The sequence below is a fragment of the Pterocles gutturalis genome, unplaced genomic scaffold (assembly GCF_000699245.1).
Source record: "Pterocles gutturalis isolate BGI_N339 unplaced genomic scaffold, ASM69924v1 scaffold9235, whole genome shotgun sequence".
NCBI classification, from domain to species: Eukaryota; Metazoa; Chordata; class Aves; order Pterocliformes; family Pteroclidae; genus Pterocles; species Pterocles gutturalis.
Genome location: NW_010143418.1, coordinates 14072 through 35119, shown reverse-complemented (window position 1 = coordinate 35119; position 21048 = coordinate 14072). Strand labels below are relative to the sequence as shown.

The 21048-nt window shown below is 39.3% G+C and overlaps 1 protein-coding gene across 1 annotated transcript in view; it reads left to right on the top strand.

Annotated features, from left to right (window-relative positions):
* Nucleotides 1-492: 492 nt before the first annotated feature.
* UBE2Q2 (ubiquitin-conjugating enzyme E2Q family member 2) overlaps nucleotides 493-21048 on the top strand; it is a gene marked incomplete at its 5' end in the record, with an annotated part of 34104 nt that continues 13548 nt past the window's right edge. The window contains 5 exons of the mRNA XM_010084727.1: nucleotides 493-597; nucleotides 6374-6478; nucleotides 8090-8146; nucleotides 10260-10400; nucleotides 19019-19103. Of these exons, the coding sequence (XP_010083029.1) occupies nucleotides 493-597; nucleotides 6374-6478; nucleotides 8090-8146; nucleotides 10260-10400; nucleotides 19019-19103 (493 nt within the window). The remainder of the gene's footprint in view (nucleotides 598-6373; nucleotides 6479-8089; nucleotides 8147-10259; nucleotides 10401-19018; nucleotides 19104-21048) is intronic.

Below are 21048 nucleotides of genomic sequence, written 5' to 3'. Positions count from 1 at the left end.
CAATCCTGTTAGAGGAGGAAATCTAAAGACACCAGGTTTTGCTGCTTTCACAGCTTTTATTTGGAAGAATCTGTATTTTTATGAAAAAATCTGCATCAATATCGTTTTAGTCTTTGATGTGTACCACTTGTGATCCTATTTTTTTTGGTTAATAATCACCTGTACTGCATTTCTGAATTTGTCCCTCCTATTCCACCCGCCCCCAGGGTTTTAAACTTTTCAGCACTGTTTCTTATTTGTGTCCTTCATCTGATCAAGATGAAAATAGGATGGAATACTAGAAGAACCAGTTGGCTGGATTTCTTACAGCTTCTCTTGCGTTGCCTAAAAAAGCTGTGTTAAAAGCTTCTATGTTACCTGACCTAGAGTAAGATAAAATTTGATGCTAGTACTGTGTTGTGAAATTTTGGGGTTGAATGAGTTTTAAAAGCTTTATGGGATTTTTGTTTATTTATTTATTTGTTGGGTCTTTTGTGTTGTTTTTTTTAACAGGAGTCTTACCCTTCTTCATCACCAATATGGTTTGTAGAATCAGATGACCCAAACCTGACTTCAGTCCTAGAGCGTTTAGAAGATATTAAGAAGAGCAATACTCTGGTGAGCAAGTGTTCTGGTTGTTTTGGGTGTTTATTTAGACTTGTCACATTAACAAGCATACTTGACCTTCAATAAGGATGTGTAAATTTCTTTTTCTAAAGAATATTTAGGATGCATTTGAGTTCTAGCAGAAATAATTAGAAAATTAACAAGCGAGAGTCTTCATGTGCCTTACTGTAATTGAAAACAAAAGGGCATTGCAGAGGAACATTAGTGTTTAAATGTATTGTGTTGGATTTTATTACAGGAGACATACCTATCAGTTGTGTATTTTCTTTTTACAACCTAAACTTTAGACTGAACTACATTTAGTAGAGTGTTATAGGTCTCTTAGTCTTTGTGACTTCTGCCTGAAAAGGCATATGAGAGTATAGTAGCAGAGAATGTGGCCAAATCAACTTTTTTCGTAAATACACTCTTCAGAAGGTTTTCCGGCTTGAAGTGAGTATGGCTAGTGGCTTCAAAATAAAGGTTTTAAACAAGGTATTTCCTATGTTTAACTACCTACAGGTTTTCTTTCTTAGGGTAGAAGGCTTTATCTGCTGAATTGCATACGCACATAGTCTGCTTATGCACGGTGTAAGAAAACAGCTTCTGGTATCAAGATTGTACTTGCCCATGTGAAAGCTGATGGGCTGATGTAATAGACACCTGTGGATGGCCTGTTGGTTTCTCAGGAATCCACCCCACATCATGTTATGCCCAGATGAAGACAGATGGGAGTGGCAACTCAGACTTCTCGGAGTAGGGTGGGAAGACATGAGGAACTACCTGTAGAAATCCAGAGGCTTCTGATTTATCATGCTATCTCCTAAAAACTTATTTAGATCAGTTTAGACTTTCAGAATGTTTCAAACCAGTTTTCATTTAATGTATTGCAGCTAAAAGATCGTTTGTGCCATGTTGCTCCAAACTCATATAGTTGTTGGAACAGTCAAATTTTGAATGGGAAGTTGCATTGGATTGTTCTAGGAGCTCAGCTGAGCACCGCGAACATGTGCTAAAAGCATTGCCAGCACATGTACTCTGATTTAAAGTTCTTTGGTATTACTCTGCTCTTTGTACTTTGTAGCTTTTGACAAGTATCAGCTATTTGGGAAGCTGAAGAACAGGCTCTTCAGGCAGAAAAGTTTGACAGGGCTGTTTTTCCTATTTTAAAATCATTCACATTTTTCCTGGAAAATCTTCCATGGGTCTGAAACTGTGCTGCTTACCTTGGCATCAGGATGGTGCTTTTTGGTATGAAAATTCCTCAAAACACCAAAAATGTTGAAAGGTTGTTAAGGACATGATCAGCATAGGTAGCATTAGGTTTGGAGGCTTTAGCTGCTTGACTGTTCGTAGAGAACAAGTTCCAGTCATCAGATGAAGGGACTACAGAATTCTTTCTGACCCCTAGTGTCTCCTGAATTCCTTTTCAGATCCTGAAAATCAGCATTGGCTTGGACTTGGTAGGTAACAGAAACTGACAGCTGCCTTCTAGTGGTTGTTCAATGCAAAAGATAAATTGTACATCAATTTTGTTGTTCTGTTTAATGTCATGGAAGTTAGAGTTGAAAGTCTAAAGTCTCAAATCGTACTTTGTGGGTTATGAAATATAATTATACATGATTTGGAGGTTTGCTTTTTAAAGACAATAGTGAAATGGAGTTATGAATGAATGGGCAGCTCATACTCCCCAAACTTTGAAGGCTTGCATGGAAGACTTAAAAAGTGTAGAATTCCTGGCCGAAGTGTAACACTTTATCCAAGTATACAACTTGGCTAAGATGTTGTCCCTAAGCATGCTACTTCTGTATTAAGAATTTCGATTTAGTGGCATTTCAGGAAAGAATGTCGGCCCTTGCAAACTGCCAACGCAGCACCAACTGATTGTGTGTTGGAGATCATGGAGACAAAATGCAGGAAGCAGCTTCGCTTTGCTTTCTGAAACCACCCAAAGCTGCTGAAGGTGTGCGAGGCCAGTTCCTGGCACAGACTACTACCTCACTGCTAAGCAGTGGTCGTACTCCAAACGACAGTTAGTTCTTCCCTCTGTTTCTTGTGTCTTCCTTCAACAGTTTCCTTCAGTGCTAGACTAAGATTCATTGATTCATTTATTTATTTTTATATAGGTAGTGTGTGTTTATATGTATGTAGATAGGTACATGTAGAAGAATAAGTGTGTATACTTACTGTATTTCTTCAGCCCGTGTTTCTTAGCAATTGGAAAACAAGGTGCTTTGCAGTGAACCTAGCAGTATATTAATATCATTAAAGATATCCTAAAATTGTTAATGCTGTCCTACTGCATTAGAAAGGTCTCTTAATGCATAGAAAGGCCTCCTAGTGTAGGTTAAGTTTCAGAAAGATTGTTCTAAACTGTTTTCAGATTTATAAGATGTTAACCCAGGAAATAAAAAATTCTGAGAGATTTTTGTGTTCTAAACCAGCGTTATGGTGTCCATAAGAACTACCAACTTCTCAGAGCTCCTGAAGCATTAAAAGTTGTATTATAGATGTAGATATTGTATTTTTATATTTTGTTGTTATTTTTATATTACTTATAATCAGTATCATTAGTTTATAAATTTGTCATTGTATTTGGTCACCTTACGCACGCTATTTACGTTGCTGCTTTAATGCCCTGTGCATTATGCATTCTGGTAGCTAGTTAGTTGCTGCTTTAGGCAGTTTGTATTCCAGGGAAACTGTTGGTCTACTGATAGCCCACTTTTCTTCGGTAGCTGCAAAGCATTTGTGTTAAGCATTCATTTTACATTAGCTAAGCATGTGAAGTTAGCCTGGAAATACATTTAAATGATTAATACATGGCAGAAATCTGCCGTCTCTTTTGGTACAGTCTATTCATGTACCATTAGCACATACCAAATCATGCTAGGTGCTGCTTGGAGCAGGGGATTGGATCAGATGACTTCCAGATGTGCCTTTCAGCCCAAATTTAACCTGGGATTTTTCATACATTTGGGCAGAGTGTAATGGATAATGATGATGGTGATTCACTGCAGAAGGATCAAGGGTGTGAAATGAATTCCTGTGCAGGAAAACATAGTGATAAGGAAGAAGGGTTGTAGAGATGGGATCAGCCTCTTGGTCTGCCCCAACCTCTGGAGATCATACAAACTGATGTCAAGTAAAGCAACTTAGCTATACAAGTGAAACCGCAGTTTGACAGTTGCATTAAGCTAACCCTGAAGTGTAGACTGCTTCCAGGAAGGGGGGGTCCCTGCTCTCGGCCGCGCGTTCCTACCTCCCCCTTTGTGGTGAAATCAGTGCTTATGTGCTGATGAAGCACATCAGGAGTTGATCTTCCTCGAAGCTTGTAGGCTGCTGCATGGTTGTGTCATTGATCTCTGGTGCCCCTGCAAATGGGAAGGTGGAAATGTGCTGCTGGAGGCAGGGAGACACCTCTTCAGGCACAGCCCCTGTGGGGTTTGGTCCAGGCTATGCCAGCGGTTTGTTGCTTTGAGAGTGCCGCTGTACCTCCCAGTGGTGCTGCGCTCAGAAGGAAATGAGAGGAGCTTACAATGTGTTAGGTCCTGGCTGCAAACATTCCTTCTGAATTTCAATTCAGGTGACAGGACCTCTCATGAAGAGGATGGGGAGTGGAGGAAGCAGGGCAGGAAGCAGTTCTTACCTCTTTTCCCAGCCCTTACTCCCTCTTTCTGCAGAGACACATCTAGTATTGTGTTCATCTGCTTTTCCAAGCTTTGGACTAGCTAAATGCTGGTGATGGTATTCTTCCTCCACTATTTAGAATATTTTGTATGCTTCATATCAGATGTAAACAAATTAATGGCTTGCCTAGCTTTACGTAACTACGAGGAAAAAATTACAGTTACTGAGATTTGATAGCTTGTGCTCCAGCTCTGCATGAGGCCGTGTTGTTTGCGCAGAGAGTAATTTTCTTAACGAAACATGTAGCGGTGCAACTTTAAGCATCTTACAAATACCAAGAATAATAGTTCTAAGACCCGTGGCTCTATATGTCAACTTTTTGATTGATTAAGCTGCTTTTTGCCTGCTAGAAGATGTTTCAGACACCCAGGAGGTTTCAAACACATGTAGAGTCTTAAAAGTGAGAATTGTGATTGTTACGGAAAGCTTCTGGCAACACAAACTGTCGCATCTCATGTATAGACTTTCAAGAAATGTGTTGCTGATCCACCAGTTCTTTTGGTGTCATCTGCTTTATTTTTGAGTTAAGGGTGACTGTGATGAATGATGAGAAACAGCAAACGTGGTGTGATAGTACAGAACGTTGTGATTTGTGTAATGCAGGCTGGTATGTCAGTTCATGGCCTCTCAGTAAATAACATTCCTATTGAACAGGAACGCTGAATTCTGCTGGAGAAGGGAAAAGCTCAGAAGCTTTCAGATAGCATAAGGGCAACATATGCTTATTACTGCTAGTGATTTGGGCTTGGAAATGAGTTTTTAACCCCGGAGAGCCTGAATTTTCACTTGCAGTAGGGTAAGGTAAGAGCATTTAAACAGGCCAATAGCAGAGCTTTAGACATGTAGAATATTTTGGAGTGACTAAGTTTTTCTTAAGTAATTTATTGTGTATTTTAAGAAATACGGTATACAAACACCAAGTAGTGTTGTACAGGTATAATTCTCTTGGGATAACACAGCCTATGCTGTACCCTGGGTGAGGCAACATTGCCTCAGTCTCCCTCCTTTATGGAGAGATGCTTCCAGGGGAGTGAGGGTTGCTGCTCCAGGCATTGCTGCTAGTGGTGCTGAAGGATGTGTGTACAGGAATGGCTGTCTTGCACTCTGCCTTCTACAAGTGGCAAGACAAACTCTCTTTGGTATCTGGAAGAAGAGTTGGTAAATGGATGTGTAACTTTTTGCAAGCTTCATCTAGTGTGTTATTCTGCAAATAATGATGTATTAACCATTTTGCAAATGTTCTGCAGTCCTTTCATTGTTTTTCTGACATAACTTTTCAAGGTCTTCGCATAGCTATGTAGTAGTCTTTTATGGTCTTGGCTTTAACTAGGAATCCGGGGCTGCTGAGAGAAGGTTAAGAGCTGTGGAAATCCAATTAATGAGTGTGTTAATCAAGACGCAAGCTTAATGTTTCTCTGTTTGCAGAACTAAATTTATTTTCTGGATAGCATTACAGGGAGTGAAAAATGTTCTGTATTTTACAGTTAACAGAACACAGTCAAAGTACTGCTGAAAGTTGGAAGCAGAAATCGGTGCTGGGTTGTACCTCAACTCAATACAAGACATAGCAAGCAGGTTACTTGAGCTCTAGCTCAGAGGCTGGCTGATTTCTGTGCCTTGTACAGTGTTTGTCCTCCTTCTAGTGCCTCACTGGTGTGCCCCAGAAAGGGATTCCAGATGTGGAGAATCAGACTGTTCCTCCTTGGTTTTTTGAAGATATGGTTCTTTAAACTAGGAAACTGCAATGGACCATCTCATGGAATATGACCATTGGATTATTCCCTAGTGGCTGAGACACCTGTGGCGGGGATGGATGATGCTGCCAGGGCAGATTATTCTTTTGCTCATGGTTTTCTTTGCTTGACATGAGGAGATGAATGGGAGCCATCTTTAACTTGCCATGTCCTTGGTTTGCCATTGTAGAGATTTTATTAGTGACTACAGAGAAAAAGAGGGGTCTTTAAACTTTATTCCAGTGCATGCAGATTTAAATGCTGTACACTGACTGGAAGTTCAGTACCAACAGGTGAAGAAATGCTAAATATATTGTTCTGTGCTTTGGTTTAAGTAGATGTTTCCATGTTTTCTTTTTTCATAGCTTCTTCAGCAACTGAAGCGATTAATATGTGACCTCTGCAGATTATATAATCTTCCTCAGCATCCAGATGTTGAAATGTTAGATCAGCCATTGCCAGCTGGACAGGTAAATTAAAAAGCTGTGGACACCTCCTTATGGCAGTGAAGGAGTTGTTTTTTCAACTCCAAGAAACAAGATGGTGGGAACTACTGAAGTTTTCCGTAAGCCAGAACTGAGATATGAAGCACTGTTGCTTTGCAATGTCCTCAATCTGAATTTTGTTTAATAATGATGTGGTAATATTACAGAGTTTCGTTTGGAGTTTCTGTATCATTCAAAGGTGTGTATGCAATACCAGTGCTGTCAGTTTAATTCTCTCTTAAACACTGTTCAAGCCAACGCTGGGGATTCCTAGTGCTTCCCAAATTTACTTTTTTCTGAAAAGTAAATGTGATTAAACACTTACTTGCTTTTTCTTGAAAAGTATGTTTTGTCGTGTGTGCTTGGATGGACTACTGTTGATGTTTTCCAACTTCTTCAGTCCCTTGCAGAGACATGGGTTATCAAGACCATATGCTGTGTTGGGTAGGGAGTATCTGAGGTGCCTTGTTTACTTTTTGTGCACTTGACAAATTAAGAGCTGTAAAGGGCTGTGAAATGTTGTGGTTAACCGAAATATTTTGTATTGTTCTGAAAACAGAACTGGTAACTGACAGTAGCTGTTCTTTTTTGTATTTTTAATAAGCTTATGGTATCTTCTTTTGCTTATACATGTTAAGATGACATAATGTCTAGAAACTCCTGTAGCGTAACAGATGGTTTCCTGTGGTGACAGTGCTATAGTAATGACAAATAACTTGCTTAATTTTGGTTATGTGCCAAACTGTAATCCTATAGGTCTCTTCTCTCAGCCACCCACATAGCAGTGCAACTGTAAGGCAATAGGTCTGTAATATTAGAAAGTACCTTTGCTGGAGTCTTGCTTATGCTCTGAAACTCGAAAACAAACTCACGGAATGTTTCTTAGCCAGAAATGTCAGATAATTTGCGAGTTAAATAAGTAAGTCATATCAAAGATCCATCTAGTCCCATGCATTGTCTACAGCAGTGGCATTCCTTCTTTGCCAAAGGAAGAGTAAGCAGAGCACAAGCATATCAGAATGGTCCTGAGTACTTCTGCAGCACAAACTTCCTGAGCTTGAAGTTGTATCCTAAAATGTAAAGCCATGAAAAATGAAATCAATGTGTTGATTTGGTATTTTATCAAATAATCTAATAACAGTGGCTATATGATGATAGCAGTTGTTGCACAGAAGTTAAGTTTTAGACATCTAGAGTTTGTTGTTTTTGTTTTTCAATGTCCAGCATGCGTGTGGATTCTAGTCAGAGCCACAATCCCATTTCATGGTTAAGAGATCATGAGTTACAACCCACTTGACTTATTGCATTCGTCCCTGTCTCAGAAGAGGATATCTGTGTCTGAATCTTAAGTTTCCACTTAGGACTTAATGCGAGATTGTGACATTCTTTGTATCTTTGTTTCATGCAAAAATCTCTTCACAGTCATACTACAGGAAGGCATCTTTGTGTATCTTTCACATTAAATTTCACTCCTTTGCAGACCTTGATAACTGTAACTTTCACATATACTGCTTTCTCTTGGATAGCAGACTTGCTGTTTTTGAAAGAAAGGAAAGTGTGCATAATTTATACAGAAGCGTTATTGTTGTATTGCAGAATGGAACAACAGAAGAAGTTACATCAGAGGAGGAGGAAGAAGAAGATATGGGTGAAGTATGTGTATATACGAGATTGTTATCCTAATCTAGTAGAATTCTGGAATTTGGCTCTGCAGTGGCTGGCTAATTATTAGGCCAAACTGTAAAGTGTAATATCCCTAGAGTTCACCAGAAAAGATCATTAAAAATTTGTGTGTTTACCTTGATGTCAGCTTTCACTTCAACCACAAAGCTAGTGAAATTTTCTTCTTAAGCCTAGATCTCAGCTGAGAGGTATTTGGATACAGAGGATCAGACATCTGTTTGTGCTTTAGTCAAACAATACATAACGTTGTGTGCCAAATCAGTAAGTTTGCGTTGTCAACTCCTATGTCAAGCAGCATATGAACTGGCTGTGATACAGTCAAAAGTGCCTCCCAAATTGAAGCAGACTGGCTAAGAGTAAATCAGTTTGCTGACTCATTAGACAGGTGAGTTATTTTTTAACTGTAATACATTGGAGGAAACAGAAGGACATCCGAAACAGACATGCTAAACTTGAAGGGTTTTATGTCACTGTCTGGCAACACGGTGCTCCTTTTAATCAACTTTTTACTGTGTGAAAACCACCCTTTTCAATGACTTCTACACCATGTTAGAGTAGCTCCAAGATGCTTGCTTTTTAAACCATTCTAAATAGCCTTATTAGAGGAGAACTATTCTGACTCCCTTCAGATTTAGATTTTTAATGAAGCAGGTGTGTAGTATGAATGAACAACTTGTTCTTTGGGTAGAAAGTTTTCCTTTAGAAATGATCTAAATGTTACCCATGTTCTGGAATTAATTTGAAGCAGCTTCTCTTACACCATATTTATCCTGGTCCAGACCACATTTATTGGAGTCAGAGTTTCTGTAAAGGTCGTATGTACACTCCCACATCCTGCTGGCAGAAGACTGTTGTTGCTTGCCAACTTGTAACTAGCCTTTTGCGCTCTGTTTGGGTTACTTCAGACAAAAAAATTATCATGTCTCATTATTTGTAAGCTGTCACGTGGCATTGTGTGTGGCACTGAGACCTTCAACTTGTAATCTCACCCAATTTCTTGAAAAGCAGCTTCTATGGTTCCTAGAACTATATCATTATTTTGAGAAATATGACCATTTTAAAGAATACTCAGTCTAAAGTCTGTTACAGTTGGAGGAAAGTGGTGTCAAAGGCACCGGATAGATGTGTTTCTTACTATGTAAAACATCCTTGAATTTGCATTTATGGCCAGGTTTTCTGCCATGCAAACAGATGGTGCATAGAGTAGCCATAGGTGTGGTAGAGCACTGCATATTGGAGCATATCTGGTAGTTGTCTACTAGTAGCTTGCTGGTGTGGCTGATACAGTGCTTCCTTTTCATCTCAAGGTAGTTACAGCCTTCCCATCCTCTTCACAAATAGCACTTGAATCATCTTGCAGGCAGTTGTCTTAAGTTCAGAGTGCTCCTCTGCAACAGGAGAGTCCCATCTCAGAATACAGAGTGAAAGATTTTTTTTTAGTGTCTTAGTCTAGAACTTGGAACTGAAATGTTGGCTTGTGTGATCAGAGTACTTGACCACACAATTTTTTTCTCGTATCCTAATTCCAAAATCGCTGCATCTAATCTTCAGCTGAAATGTTCCCCTTGAATAAAGTACACATAGCTTTCTAATATTTAACTTCCTTGAAGGGTTGCTGCAGCCCTGCCAGCTATGTTAATCATTGTTTAGCAGAAGGGTAATATAGCTAGGATTGCAATTGAACAGAGTCTGCTTTTAGAAACATCTTGGAGACACCCTAACTTTGGGTACTTTTGGATTCTCAAGCCCAGTTGAAAATGCCTTAGCTTCCTGTTTTCTGCCTACTTTAATGGGCTGATTCACTACAGTCTTAACTTCTCTGAGGTGTTATTGTGCTTGTTTCCCTGACCAGAAACACGTTGTGAATTTGGGTCTTGATTGTATTGTGGACATTCCCTACCCCTCCAGTGAATACTGTTGGCTGAGAGAGTGAAGTTAAGAGCAAAATAGAAGTGGCATCCAGCAGTCACTAATACAGTGCTGTGAAGTTTGCGACTGTATCCCTAAATGCCCTTGCAGAGGATTTTAATTGAACGAAGAGCATAGCTAAGTTATTTACGGTGAATTTTCCTCTATCCTGTAGGACATTGAAGATCTGGATCACTATGATATGAAGGAGGAGGAACCAGTTGATGGGAAGAAATCCGAGGATGAAGGCATTGAAAAAGAGAACCTTGCAATCTTGGAAAAAATCAGAAAAAATCAAAGGCAAGATCACTTAAATGTGAGTTAGAGATTTGTTTTTTTTTCTTTGCAGTACTTCTGGTTTTAAGATAGAAATGGTTTTCAGCAAATAAAGCCTACTGCTATGCACCTAGACATAAATTAACCTGTAGCTGACTTCCAGCATACATAGGACAAATGTGTCAGATTATGGTACCCAAATAGCTCTTTTTGGAAAAATGTGAATAGGCCAGCTGAAGTTCCAAGGTAATGTAGTAAATGGACTGACCTTTCGTCAAAATCTTTGGCACAGGAAGTGAGTTGTCAGCCACATCGCACAGAGGCACAAAACCAACTCCAAAGCACTCCCATTCAGTCTGGGAGAACGCTGTCATAATTTCTTTTGTCAAACTGGGTTGGGCTATTCTTGGCATTTTGGTTGAAGAAGCATCTTTTGGCTTTTCACTAGAGTCAACTCTTACATGCAAACCTAGGTTTCACACTTGATGATGGTGTTTAACTGGTTGTCTAATTTCCGGAGGTATGTATTTGGTCGTCTGTCTCTTGCTGGCTGCCTTTGTAACAAACAATAGTCTTCCTTGCAGAATCAGCAGAAAGCATCTAGGTTGTAAGCACGAGTTTTGTTGCTGAGCCTTTATTAAAATAACAAAGCCATATAAAAATGACTGCATTAAAAGTCATGGGTGACTTAATATGCTTAGTAAACCCAGGAATTTGTGCTTTAAATCTGCTTTATGCACGAGTTTGTTTTTCAGTAATATCTATGCCAATAGGAAATGACTGATTTTTCTTTTTTTCTTTTTTTTTTCCAAACATAAAGCAAGGGGCCTTCAGCAGCTCTGCAACTTTATTATAAATTTCTGAGCGCCAAGTTCCAGAGAAGCTTCTGCTTCTTAAAGATTTGTGTAGAAGGAAATGATGATGTCATACAACTTTAATTTTATTTACCCTGGCTTTCAAAGAAATAAAAACTTCAGTTTCACAGAGGCTTAAAATGTGTAATACGTGAAATTCATTACTTTTGTTCATGACCAGTTTCACCCAAAGGTGAGGGTTCTAAAATATTCGTAAGCCACCCGTACAGAAAGAAGGTGCTTAAATGGGTGCCCTCTACTGTGTGAGGCGGTAAGTTTTTACATGCTGTTTGGCACAGCAGCAGACACGTAGATCGTGTCCAGACACAGGATGTGCTATTTCTCTTTAAGCAAATAGTTGAGGATGTGAGCAGTAGTTAGGTACAGGGGAGGGACCTGGAAGTATTTAGGAAAGGAATAAGATTTAGGGTTGGTATGCAGGCAACACATGGACTTTTGCCCAAGGAACCAGCTTTGTTCTGTTTCTTATACGTGATGATTTTTCCAGTAAATACTTTCTAAAAAGCCTAAGTTGCACTTAAAAATTATATTAGATTCAAGAGAACTGCTGTTGTAAACATCTTTTGATTTGTAGCAATGTACGTTCAAAGTGCTCGGTGCTAGCCAAGGCATGGGTATTTCATGCACTCCTTCTAGATCCAGTTATCATAAGAATTTGAGGAAATGGATCCTTTAGTTAGCAGAATCTTGACTATTTCTTGTCATAAACTGCTGGCCTAAATAACTTTATCTAGTTTAGAAAAAAACTTCTTCCTCTTGATTACTGACACTGTAACTTGGAAGAGATTTATTTTGTAGCCATCTGCTTTGCAAAGGAAATAAAATAGAAATACTTCTGTCAGAGTTCTTCAACTGCAAATCTTCTGCTTCTGCCCTGGTGCTGTTGTAATATGACTTGAGTGCAAAACGGTCTAACATACCTCAGACTTAGGTTCTGTGGGCTAGAGGAGACTGCTCCTGGATTTGTGTATGAATTCAATAGTTGCCTGTCAGGCTGTCTGAAGGAAAGTGTACAGTCAAGATCACCTCTTAAAAAAAAAACACCCCCCCTTCCTCCCCTCAAATACAAAAAAAACCACCCAAAAAAACCCCAAAAACCAAACTTAAATAAAAAAACCCCAAACTGGTCAGCATTTCAGTATTTTAAAAGCAGGTGAAGGTAAGGTGCCAAACTGCTTTTGCTGTATAGTCAAGTCTGTTTTAAGTCTTGACTAACCATAAACGCAATGGTCACTCTACCGGTTTTGTTCAAACTTAAATGTTTGTTCGGAGTTTGAGAAGATGTCTATTGAGGTTCTGTATATTTCTGTATTTATGACTTGGACCTAATGGTAAAGACTCCTTAGTTGTTAAATAAAATAAGTCCCCTTGCAGCCTGAAAGGCATGGTGTGCTTTACCATCTTATAAAAATTTGGTAGAACTGAAAAAAGGTTTTTGCAGTGTCAAAAATTCTTCTTTGAGGTGGAAAGCCTCTTAAAACTGCGGTTCGTTCCCATTTAGCAAATACTGCTTTTCCTTTTGCTTTTTCCCTCCACGTCTTGTGGAGCTGAAATGAACACTGCTGGTTTTTTGTTTGACAACAGCAGATTCCATTTACATAATAGCTGTTTCTTGTGCCAAGATGGTCTGTCTTGTTGGTGCTGGTGCATAAACAAGGTCAGCTGAGTACAGGAACAGGGGATCCAACTGCTGCTGAGAAACCGTGGTATTTTTGTGGGTCACCAGAAATAGCTGCGCTGCTTAAATAATTTCTCAAAGGACTCGTGAGGCTTTACTCTTAAGTGCCTGAGAACTGAAAACTATAGCTGCACTACTGACCTAGGAAAGAGCTAACCTGGCAGCTTACAGGGGTATTAAGTGCTACTAAATCATGGGGCTTTTAATAGAACATGTTAAATGTGCTCTAAGATAGCAGGATTGGTTCAGTATCCTAACACAAAGCAAAATTTAAATCTTTACAGCCCTTTCCAGTGGATTTTCTTAAGGAACAGTGTGAGTTTCACAAACTTAAATGTGGTGGCTAAACATCATCTGGTTTTCAGGCAAAGTACACAGCTCTTGTGGTTTACTTTGTTTCCTCAGCAGAGGAAGGTAAAACAGAGCAATGCCACTTACATGCTTGCTGTTGGAGGAGGGAAGGTGAATCCTAATGCAGGGCTCTAACTAGTGCCCAGTGCAACCAGAAGACTTTTGAGTTTCTTTACTTGTTCTTTGGCCCAAATCCGTGGGTCATCCTCTCTCCCCTTGGCTAACGGGCAGGTTGAAGATAATGGTTCATCCTAAAGGTTTTTCCATAAGGAGTGCATTCAACCCTGTTCTCACATATTCTTAACAGGTTAAAGATATTTTTTTCTGCTCCTCAAGGTTTTTGTCATAGGGGTTTTTAGGGTTTGTGTGTTTTATACAAGTTGAGAGTATGTGTCTACTGATTTTGTGAACTAGTTCTCTTCCTTGGCAATATTCCTAATCCAATTCTTCTTGCCAGCATCAGGAAATAAACTTAAATTTGGCTTACGGTACAGTATGTAACTTGGAGCAAGAATTAATCCTCCTCTTATTGTAATAACTTTAAAGAACCACTTGCTTACTAAGGAACAAAAAAAGGTCTTTGAACTGGAATCATTAACTTCAGATATTTAACAACTTGCTGCTGCTTGCTTTTCAGAGGTCTCTCCTCACACAGTAATTTTAGAGATTAATGCTTTTCTTATTTAGATAATGCTTAGTTTTTTCCATTTCTGAGGAGTTTATGCACCTTCATTTAGAAGTCTCATATGTATCTACTTTCATCTTCAGATTTTATGAAGTCAGAGGTGTCATTTCCATTTTCAGTCTAACCCTTGAAGTGAGTATGAATCTCCTTTAACTTCCAGGAATTAATGGTACTTCTGCACAAATACTGAGAAAGTTCAGTGACAGTAGAGCAAATTTACATTTTTTTCTCTTTTTGGGTCACTTTAGATTTTATTTTATTATCTTGGAGAAGTTTCCCTTTTTTGTGTTTTGTTTTAGCCGGTAATTTTTGTTCTTGTGGCTGAATTGTCTGAAATGTGTTGTGAGTGAGGCAGTTTACAGTACTGTTTTGATGTGTGACAGTATTCTTCTGATCATTTAGGTGGTGTTGGGTTGGACTTGATGATCCTTGAGGTCTTTTCCAACCTTAATGATTCTGTGATTCTATTATTATTATACAGACAACAGATAATACAGTCTTTGGATTTAAAACTGCAGTGAATGGCACCTCCTACCTCAGATAACTCATTTAAAGAGCAGATGTGGTGGTGTTTGGAGGCATGGAAGGTGAAAAAAAAATGTCAAGGAGAAAAGCTGAGGCTGCAAAACCTCGTATCTCTGGAGACTTGGCGCAACAGACAGGCAGGGCAGTGGCGTGTACTGTGCTGATTTCTGCACAGTTAGATGTGCCCTACTGAGTTGAGAATGTAGAAGCTCAGTTCTGAAGCCTTAGTTTTCTTAGAAGTTGCTTAATCGTTCTAGAAAGCATTTCACTCAAATGTGTACGTTCGCACTAAAATGCTAATTAAGGATAAAAACACTTCTGAAAATGCCTATACTGACTCGGACCAAAGTTTCGCATTTCCGACACTGGCAGAAACACGTCCTTAGGGGGAGGAGTTTGAGAACAGGACAAGCTTATAGTGGTGCATCTCATGAAAATTTTTCATGTGCAACAGTTTTGGCTCTGGGAATTCCTGCAACAGGTATTTCTAGTATTTGCGCTTCTCAGCAAATGGCTTCTTGGCCACATAAATGTTTACCTCCTGTAGCAGGGATTTCTCCAGCTTGTCTGCTCATTGTTCTGGAGAACCGCAAGTATGCTTGTACAGGAGAGGATGATCAAGTGAGGCTTTTTGTGCCTATTTGTGCACTGAATAGGAAAAAAAGTCACTTGGAGCTTGTCTGGCGGCTCTTTTAACTTGTTCTGTTTACAGATCAAATGGCTGTGGATTTCTCCTCTTGCCATCAACCCCACAGGGCAGGTACCCATCAGATTCCATGACAGACCAGTTATTTCTAAGGCAGTTGCAACTAGTAAGTCTTGATCTCACAACTGGAGAATTGGGAGCTTTATCTCCCTTTGAGTGGTAAATCCCACTTTTCCAGGATACTCATTTATTTATATCTGAATTTGGTCTTTGAAGTTAAAACTTGCATATAGCAAGTTATTGAAAGTTAAATTTTAGTACCATTATAGTCAAAACTGAACTCACTGCTCTACTGCCATGGTGTGATGAACATAGTGCTCTCTTCTAAACTGCACTTTAACAGTAGTTAAAAACCAGAAGTGACACATCAGAATGAACTTTGTGTTTCAAAGCAGTGGTGTTTGGTGTTAAGATTACTGTCAGGTATAGCAGTTAATCTCTGCAGGCTTCCTCTTCAGCTTCCTCCAAGGGTAGTTCCGAGCATGTGAAGTAAGCTCCTGTGTAAACTTCTTAGGTTAAGCTTGCTAGCCTCTTTCTCTTGATCATAGATTACTGGTTTGAAGTCTATTGATTCTTTAGAGTAGCAAGTGTAACTATATTTAATACTGCTGTATAAGTTAGAGTGGGCAGCCCAAACAGAAACTCTTTGGAAGAAAGGGTGGAAAAAACTGTTAGACAAAGTCTACTCAGGCTAGGTTACACACACTAAAATTGATTATTTTTTTTTAAATACCAGTTCAGTATATCAGCAGTTATTGTGGCACTCAGGAGTACATGGGTGTGTTAAGTTTTGCTTTTTATTTTACTGCCCTGCAGAAGATACTTAAATTTTCATATGCAAAGGTAAGCTTCCAACATTATATACAGAAATTCATTAGTTTAATTTGATGGAAATAAAGATGCAATGAGGAAACTAGTTTTTCACAGGGATGCCTTTGAGAATCTAATTTGTTTTTAAATTTCCTGTATTTAGAGGTTGATATTCTGTGAAAAATGTGAGAAAATTCCTTCTTTCAGTAAGCAATACAGGAAATGAAGCAAGGGTATTACAAGCGAAAATCTTGACACTTCTTTTTTGTGGCCTCAACACATTCATGAGTCTCAACCTTAACACAGTACAGGTCTGAGAAAGCACAGCAGTTGGTTGCAGAGAATGGTGGTTAACGCTACATGGTTAACTTGTCTAGTGTGGTGCTTCTTTTCCAGCTAATCTGCAAACAGAGGGTATAAATAGTAGTAATCTGCAAATAATGTATATAAACAACCAGATTTTTTCCATAAAAATTTATTCGCTTGCTGGTAAAGGAGGAGAAATCCTTTCTCTACCTGATGCTGCTCTATAGACGGGGGCTTCAGTAAACTGAGAAATTACTTCTCTGGAGCCCTGTCTTTATGTAGCTTTTGTTTAATCAGATGAAAGGAGTTGCCTTTTATTTGCATGTTTAATTACAGAGTTGATTCTTAGTACTGGTCCGTTAAGAAAAACTAGTGGAATTTCAGTCATCTGCATAATTAAATTCAGTGGAATATGAAAATGAATAGCCTAAAAGAATAGTCTACAGATTACAGTGTGAAGCTCAGCATATTATAGGATGCTACTCATCAGAGAAGACAAAAGGAGCACGTGTAGGCTTTAGCATCAAGTAACTGTACTGATATTGAATCACCGAATGGTTGAGGTTGGGAGGGACCTCTGGAGGTCATCCAGTCCAACCCTGCTGCTCAAGCAGGGTCATCTGGAGCATGGTGCACAGGATTACATCCAGGTGGGTTTTGGATATCTTCAGAGAATGAGACTCCACAACCTCTGGGCAACCTGTTCCAGTGCTCTGTCACCCTCCCAGGAAAGTAGTTTTTCCTCATACTCAGGTGGAACTTCCTGTATTTCAGTTTGTGCCCGTTACCTCTTGTCCTGTCACTGGGCACCACTGAAAATAGTCTGGCCCCATCCTCTCGACACCCTCCCTTTAGATATTTGTATATGTTGATGAGATCCCTTCTCAGTCGTCTTTTCTCTGGGCTGAACAGGCCTATCTCTCTCAGCCTTTCCTCGTAAGAGAGAGGATATTTCATCCTTACTAAGAAATAATTTGATCCTACAATTAAGACCTTGTAGAACATATAATATCACTGTTGACTTCAGGCAAGCAGGGATCATGTTTCGGGTATTAACAATGGTCATAGCTGCTTCACATTCCTCCAGAAATACTCCTCTGACACTTCTGTCCAAAAGGGATCTGTCTGTAAATGTTCATAGTGTCTGAAAGGAAACAAGAAACTCTCTTCAGATTTTTAGATGGAGCAGAAAAACAGACCCATAAACTAGTCATTCAGTACTTCTAGGTGGGGGCTGCTTTGTGCTCTTTTTTGTTTGTTTTTTTGTGGGTTTTTTCCCTTCTGAAACTACGCTTATGAGCCATATGTATTAGCCTATATTTCAGGGGGAGTGACTGAAGTCCAAGCAGTGGCAGAGAACTGCATGGGTCTCATTGAATAGTCCGCCTTTGGGAAACTGCTAGTGAAAGCCGAAGTAGCGTTGGGGCTCGGGGTGGTAGCTGCTTTACTTCCTGTGGAGTCCTCACTGCTTTTACAAGTTTTAAATCTTGTAACACTAATTTTTAACTCTGTTTTCTAAAAAATCTTGAACGTAAAATGGTATAAGCAGGGTAATCCTGTGACATCTAAGACTTAGTATCAAAATCTTTCCTGCTAGCTTTGGCATTCAACTGGAGAGAGTAATCTAGGTACTTTTGGTGATCATGTTGTTCTAAATAAACACTTTAATTTTTTTTGAGAGCAATAAGTTCCATCGTCACTTTTAAAGCTCAGAAAATTGGGGCAAAAGTTGAGACCAAGGTCACAGAACTGCCAGCATTGGGGATATGTGCAGAATTGTTGATATAAGTAGACATAAGTTACTTGATAACTGCTATGCTCATTAGTTTGTCAGTAACTGTGGTCTTTTAGAGCCAGTCATAATTTATATGCATGTCACTTAAAAGTATCTATTTTTTTTTCCTTTTTTTGATTTAGCCAAGTGTATCAGGCTGAAATACCCAGTTCAGAAATTGTATGCTAATTTTTCTGTCACTTTGAGATGCTGCATAACACAGAACTGAGCTCTGAAAGAACAGAACAGGTTTCTGCCCTGGTTGCATAAACCGCAAGAACTGTGACAAATCACAACAAAATATTTTGGTATTTTAAATTCTGCTTACCTTAGTATTCCTCTGTGTAGGTGATGACTGATTTTTTCCACTCTGTTGCAAATAATAGTGTTGCTTTTGTTCTGCATTTCTAAATATATTGGTTTGTCTTACTTCATCTAGAAGCTGGTGTTCTGTGGTGGATACTTCCCAACTCCTGTTCTATTATTTGTAACCAAATGAAAATATACTTCAGAGAAAACAGTTAAACCTTATGTGCAGAAGCTTGTTTGTAGGATTAGTCTTATTCTTCTTTCCAGTGCATAAGATCAGAAGGTAAAAGGAAGTATTTCCTTAATAGAAATGTACTCTGGATCCATCTTGGAAATAAAAATGACCAAGAAATTGAACTCCTTTACAGAAAAATATGTTTGTCGCTGTACCTTGGTTGAAAATTTGGATCACCTATACCATGTAGTAGTATATAATAATGTGCTGCTTTAGAGGGAGTGTCTTGTTTCTTCTGAGTGGTCTTTGCTCACTTGAATATGTAACTTTTAAAAAATCTAATGCTAATACAGAAATTAATATATACTTATACCTTCCAGTTAGTGTAACTTTGTGATGGAAATGAAGCTGTTTGATGTAAATATTACTTTCTCTTATTTAGAGTCTTTTTTTCTTTGTTTCAGGGTGCAGTCTCTGGGTCAGTTCAGGCTTCAGATCGACTTATGAAAGAACTCAGGGATATATATAGATCACAGAGTTATAAAACAGGTAAAATGCTTCAGATTTCCCTTCTTAAAATACACTTTTAAAGAATTCTTTTGGCAAATACTTCCTACTAATCCTTCTGTGCTTTGTTGTCATATGTGTGTATATACATGTGTGTTTGTGTATATATGTGTGCACATATATAAAAAAATAAAAATACATAGATGCATTAAATATAAACTCATTGTATGAAACAGTGCATTTGTGGAGAAGAAGGAAGTCAGGATACACATCCTCTAAAATATTCTTCCTTTTTGTTATGCAAAGCTTCATATGAGAGTTAACAGGATTGGTGTAACTATGAGAGTGCTCTTGGGGGGGATGACTACAAAGAACAACTCAAGATTACTCCTGTGGGACTTCTTGAGTTTTCAGAACTATCTGAAATTCAGCTCTCCAGGTATACAGGGCAAAAGCTTTGACCACTACCAGTGAGTAGTACTGCTCACAAGAATATGCTTGCTGTGAAGGGATTTGTGTTCATCTGCGGAAGGTTTTGTTATTATACAGGATTTAACCTTACTTATGCTGCTGTTGCTTGCATTATTTTGTGATGGTGTTAATCTGATCCTGAGCTCCATGTATTCTTTCAAGTAAGGATACAAATAGAAATAGAAAACAAGCTTGTCTTTTAAATTTGTTTGAATAACAAACACTGATAGCTTTAGGTAGGTAGATGGTTGGCTGTTCTATTTGCTCCGTATAAGGGCTGTATCTAAACTAGCTCAACCAAAAAAAAATCAGTATATTGACTTCTCTGAGTTTTACACTTCAAGAAGTAGAAATTACACAGCTTTCAGGCAAGTTGTATTCCTGTAGGTCAGCTGAGTAGATAACAATCACTACAGCCAGATACGAGACCCTGGTGCAGGCTAGGATGGGAACAGGAGGAAAGTCCAATTAGCAAGTCGGTGTAAACTTTAATCCTCTAGCCTTTACTTTTCTGAACTTCTCCCCTAGTTTATTTCTAGTGGGCTTAAATCTCACTTGGTGACTATGGCATTTCAATATGTGTGTAAAAGGACAGTTAGAGGACAATAGGCTCCTGTTTTGATTTCCTGTATTTATCTTTTAGGTAAATAGTTTTATGTGCTGAGGTACTGTGGGCAGTGCTCAAGTGTCTGAAGTATAAATTTGATTAGGTAGTGTTGATCTAACACAGCCTACTTCTTTTAGGTTTTATTGCAACTGAGTGCTTTCCGGTATGCCCTGATCACCATCTATCCGGTAAAGAATGGATTAGTGGGTCTAAGGAAGAGCCTAGAGATAGACCTGTATTAAGTCATGAGGGATGCTTCACTGCCCATGTACAATCTTCAAGGTTTATAGAATCATAGAATGGATTGGGTTGGAAGGGCCCTTAAAGATCAGGGAGTTACACCCGCCTGCCATGGGCAGGGACACCTCCCACTAGCCCAGGTTGCTCAAAGCCTCATCCAGCCTGGCCTTGAACCCCTCCAGGGATGGGGCATCCACAGCTTCTCTGGGCACCCTGTTCCAGTGTCTCACCACCCTCACAGTGAAAAATTTCTTCCTAATATTTAATCTAAATCTGCCCTCTCTCAGCTCAAAACTGTTACCCCTTAACCTATCACTGCACTCCCTGATCAAGAGTGCCCCCAACTCAAAGCCTCATCCAGCCTGGCCTTGAACCCCTCCAGGGATGGGGCATCCACAGCTTCTCTGGGCACCCTGTTCCAGTGTCTCACCACCCTCACAGTGAAAAATTTCTTCCTAATATTTAATCTAAATCTGCCCTCTCTCAGCTCAAAACTGTTACCCCTTAACCTATCACTGCACTCCCTGATCAAGAGTGCCCCCAAATCCCTCCTGTAGCCCCCTTCAGGTACTGGAAGGCTGCTCTAATGTCTCCTCAGAGCCTTCTCTTCACCAGGCTGAACAACCCCAACTCTCTCCGCCTGTCCTCATATGGGAGGTGCTCCAGTCG